General features: G+C 44.4%; 1 protein-coding gene across 1 annotated transcript in view; it reads right to left on the reverse strand.

Moving 5' to 3' along the window:
• The window catches only part of arhgef28a (Rho guanine nucleotide exchange factor (GEF) 28a), a gene marked incomplete at its 3' end in the record, with an annotated part of 121,132 nt that overhangs the window by 36,482 nt on the left and 79,650 nt on the right, over positions 1 to 5,000 (reverse strand). The window contains exon 8 of the mRNA XM_084324183.1: positions 572 to 702. Coding sequence (XP_084180309.1) covers positions 572 to 702 — 131 coding nt within the window. The remainder of the gene's footprint in view (positions 1 to 571; positions 703 to 5,000) is intronic.

Below are 5,000 nucleotides of genomic sequence, written 5' to 3' on the forward strand. Positions count from 1 at the left end.
AGAGGTTGGCCAGTCGACTACGGCTCCTTTCGACCGATTAGTCAACTAATAGGGGTCAGCCCTACTTTTTTTTTGGCACTCCATCCACCCCCCCTCTTCGGGGGACAACTTTGTTATTTATTATACATTTTAACTATTTACAGTGCAAAATAAAATAAAAGTGTAGTAAAATAAGAAAAATAGTGACATTTCATTGCCCTCTCGGGGGGGGGGGGACGACTCAGACTAGACAATGACAAACAAATTACAACTAAGGACAACAACGAATACACATGACAAGGGAAAGGGGGGGGGGGGGCAGAGAGGGGAGTAAGTAAAGTAGGGGGGTGAGGAGGGGGATTGAGAGAAGGGCCGGGTGTGGAGTGGACGGCTCACAGGTCAATCTCCTGTGATTAGGAGCCTATAGAGTATAGATTATCCACAAGCAATTCCCAGATGCTATTAAATTGTGAGACTTGGATGTGATCCACGGTTGAGATCGTTTCCGGTGATATGTAATTTGAGAGAAGGCCCAGTATTCACGTTCTTTCTTGTTGTTTCTCTGTGAAGACGTGTTTGACGCCTACAGTACCTGTGTGGGCTGTGAGCCGCCTGCACGGAGGACCTCCTCCTCCCCGCCGTCGATCATGGAAACCGAGGGAACCGCGACGCACGGAGTGGAGCGGCTCTGGACCTCACCGGACTGGACGGAATGTCCCTTTACTGTGGAACAACAACAACACAAATTAGCCCTAAATGTTTTTAAATCACTAAATGGCACGGCTCCTCCCTATCTATCCGAGCTCTTGCACCGCCACACCCCCCACCGATCCCTCAGATCAGCTGACCAGCTGCTATTGGTGGTGCCTAGAACTAGGCTCAAGACTAGGGGAGACAGAGCCTTCTCCACCGCAGCGCCTAGACTGTGGAACAGCCTCCCCCTCAGCGTACGGACCGCCCAGACCGTGCAGGCTTTTAAATCACTTTTAAAAACCTACCTGTTCTCCTTGGCCTTCCCCCCCACTTAATCACTACTAGACCCCTGGCCCTTCTATCCTCTTTGTTTTACTGTGTCCTACCTGTTTTTATTACTTTTATTGCTTTACTGTGTTTTTAATCTTATATCTTGCATCATATTATTTTGTTCAACCTTCCTGTGAAGCACTTTGGTGCCAGCTGCCGCTGCCTGGAAATGTGCTATACAAATAAAATTGACTTGACTTGACTTGACAACATGTCCCTTTTTAGGTTCGCCCCCGATACCACCTGTTCCCTGCCATACAGATTCTCTGAGTACTAATTTAAGTACAGATACAGAGTACAGCCTGAAATATAGTCAAATACACATATTAATAATGATAATAATAATAATACCCTTTATTTGTAAAGCACCTTTCATACAAGAATTGCAGCCCAAAGTGCGTCACAGCAGTAATGTAGACATAATGGACATAAAATAGACATTAGGAATGAATTAATATTTGTATTATTATTATTATTATTATTATTATTATTATTATTATTATTATTATTATTATTATTATTATTATTATTATTATTATTATTATTATTATTATTATTATTATTGTTATTATTATTATCAGCACCAACCGCAAAGGTCCAGTATGGGTCGGGCTCATTTACATTTACATTTAGTCATTTAGCTGAACGCTTTGCACCAAAAACAATTGGTTATGTACATGCATATAACTTATAAGTAAATCAAATACAAAATGACAGTAGCAATAGTATAACAATAGGACAACAATAAATAAGGGAGAGAGAAGGAAAGAGAGAGAGAGGGGAAAAGAGAAGGGGAGAGTGAAAACCAGAGGGAGAGAGAGAGAGAGAGAGAGAGAGAGAGAGAGAGAAAGAAGGGGGAGAAGGAGGGGGGGAGGTAGGTGAGGGGGCAGAGGACACCGATCCATTGGTTTTGGTATCGATACCGCTGCCCAGCTGTAGCCTGGTGTTGGCCTGAATGATACCAGCATCAAAGTCAAAGTCAAAGTTACGTTTATTGTCATTTTTCTATTGACATGGAGATACAGTACTCAGGTCTCAGTTACAGCTATTTGATGCTAGATATACACTAAACAAATAAATAAAATACTGATCCTCACGACAGACATACAAACTGATTCAATACAAATCCAGTAGAAACTAATCATTCAATAAAAAAGGTCAATTAAAAACAGTGAATTGATTCAGTAGCAAACTAATCCAAAACAAGAAACCTAGTCTAATTCAGTAAAACTGATTTAATTCAATGAGACCAATAGATTCACTGATTAAATTATTAAAAGAGTTAGGTGCCATAAGGTGCTACGGTGCAGTGTGCAGAGGCATGGCAGTGATGAGCTGCGATGAACTGTCCAGTAGTCTCTAGGGCTGTCTTAAATACTTCGAAGCTTCGTTCGATGGGCATGGGATTCGAATATGAAAATAAAATTTGATTATAAAAAAAGAAATAAATTAAAAAAAAATGTTGTTGCAAAATCAACTCTGCCTCTCTTTGTTAACTACAACAAGCAATGCTGTTTGTTATTTAAGACGAGTGCTGTTTGTTATCTAAGATGAGGTCGGACTCGGCACTGACAGATTTGTGTTCATTGTGCTGCTTTTATAAAGCCTCAAATGACGGCTTACAATATTTCATGGAAGCAAAGTGTGTTTCGTTTGTCTAAGATTTAAAAAGGTTTAAACTTTACAGCACTGACAAAGTTGAACAAAGTGCTGTACAAGTCCCACAACATTAAAAAAAAAAATTATATTTGTACATTTAAAAAAAAATGTTGAAGCTTCGAATTAAAATCGAATCTCGGCCCCGAAGCTTCGAATTCCAAAAAAAAATTCGAAGGTCAGCCCTAGTAGTCTCATGCATTTCAGTATCGGTATGAGAAGAGACTTCTCCTGGCTATTCTGTGTATTCAACATGCACCTCCCACCGGGAGCTACAGACTCGATTAGAGCAATATGTCACAACAATAGAGCATTAATATGAATCATATTATGAACATCTTCTGGGAATTTGTTTTCAGCTCCCTGGATGATATAATACTGTGGGAGAATGTGGATGGAAGCTGATTCTGATTAGCCATGATTCATTCCAGCACTGGCTAAAATACTGAGAAAATGATAACCGGCTGCAGAAAGAGAGGACTGTTCCCAGACGAGGAGGAGAAGACGTGAGCAGATAGAGAGGAAAGAAACTGCACCGTCAAGACGACGGACAACAAGAGGACGCGCTGAGTGACGTCCGGCCCAATCAGCCGAAAGACAAACTCCAGGAAACAGGCCAGAGAACTATAACTTATGACAAAAGCGAGACGTGATTCACGGCCATAAAGCTAGATGTAATAATCAGTGGTGGAAAGTAACTACATATTTTTTTTTACTCAAGTACTGCACTTACTTTTTTGTTATTTCGAGCTATTTTACGTGAGCAAAACACATGCACAAACGCCATGCAGAATGCATACTTTTACTTTAGACACTTGACTGTACTTAAGTAGAATTTGAATGGAGGACCTTTACCAGAGAGTACTCATTTATCTGAGTATTTCTACTTTCACTTAAGTAAAAGGAACTGTGTACTTCTACCCGCCCACTGCCAGAGAACTATAACTTATGATGACAAAAGGCGTGACATGATGATTCACGGCTGTAAGCTCGATACAACAACCCAAAACATCCAGTCAATTCATTTCGCAGATCCCCCTCTCGCTTGGTTTGGTTCGGTGTGCCGCTTGCCGGTAGCACCGGATGACTCAGCAGCACGCCGTCTGGTGTTTTTACTGCCGCGGCGCCCCGCCAGCGTCCCGCCAGCAGAGGCCGAGCGAGGGGCACGTGAAATGAAATGGGACTTGGCAGCACTCCTCACTTCCCCCCCCTGTGACCTTTAAAGGTCTGTTTTCATAGAAAACTGCACACACACGCTTATTAACCCTCGCCAGCCAGGTGCAGCTGCCCCACGACCGGTCTGCTGCACAAGCAGGCTGACGTTTGTGTTTACATTTGGTCATTCAGTCAATTAGCTGAATGCTTTTATCCAAAGCGACTTACGGGGTTTCTGTACAACAAGTCGGCGGGAAGGGAAGGGTACAACTCTGGCAGTGTTGAACTTGAGTGCTACAGTCTTGAGTGTATAGTAGGTAGTATAGACATAGTAGCCTAGTAGATATTAGTATAGACATATTGGTTTCCTTTTCAACGTGATGACGGGGGGGGGGGGGACGGGGGGGGGGGAATGGCCACACTTCTTGATTCTCTATGGGTCTCATAATATTCTCTGTGCTTTTACAGCCAGTCTTTGATGTCTGGGCGAGCGACGGCTAATGTGAGGGAAATCCTGGGCATCACAAAGGCATTTCCTCTCCCTCTCCCTCTCTCTCTCTCTCTCTCTCTGTCTACCCTCTCTCTGTGTCCTCTCCCTCTCTCTCTCTCTCTCTCTCTCTGTCTACCCTCTCTCTGTGTCCTCTCCCTCTCTGCCTCCTTCTCTCTGTCTCCCTCTCTCTGTGTCCTCTCCCTCTCTCTCTCTCTCTCTCTCTCTCTCTCTCTCTCTCTCTCTGTGTCCTCTCCCTCTCTCTCTGTCTCTCTCCCTCCTTCTCTCTGTCTCCCTCTCTCTCTCTCCCTCTCTCTCTCTCCCCTCTCTCTGTGTCCCTCTCTCTGTGTCCCTCTCTCTCTCTCCCTCTCTCTACGCCCTCCTCTCTCTCTACCCCTCCTCTCTCTCTCCCTCCCCTGTCCGTCCCTCTCTCTCTCACTATCTCTCTCTCTCTCTCTCTCTCTCCCTCCCTCTCTCTCTCCCTCTCTCCCTCTCACTCTCTCCCTCTCTCCCTCTCCCTCCCTCCCTCCCTCCCTCCCTCCCTCCCTCCCTCCCTCCCTCCCTCCCTCCCTCCCTCCCTCACTGAGGACATGAAGCCAGGAGCTCCAGCTATAAACGTACCACATCCACTGACTCTGTGAAACACGTTCTCTGTGTCAAACTCTTCCTGTGTCTCAGATTCCCGTCAGCCTGCCGCTCC

Source organism: Notolepis coatsorum, assembly GCF_963971535.1.
Source record: "Notolepis coatsorum genome assembly, chromosome: 11".
Classification (NCBI taxonomy): domain Eukaryota; kingdom Metazoa; phylum Chordata; class Actinopteri; order Aulopiformes; family Paralepididae; genus Notolepis; species Notolepis coatsorum.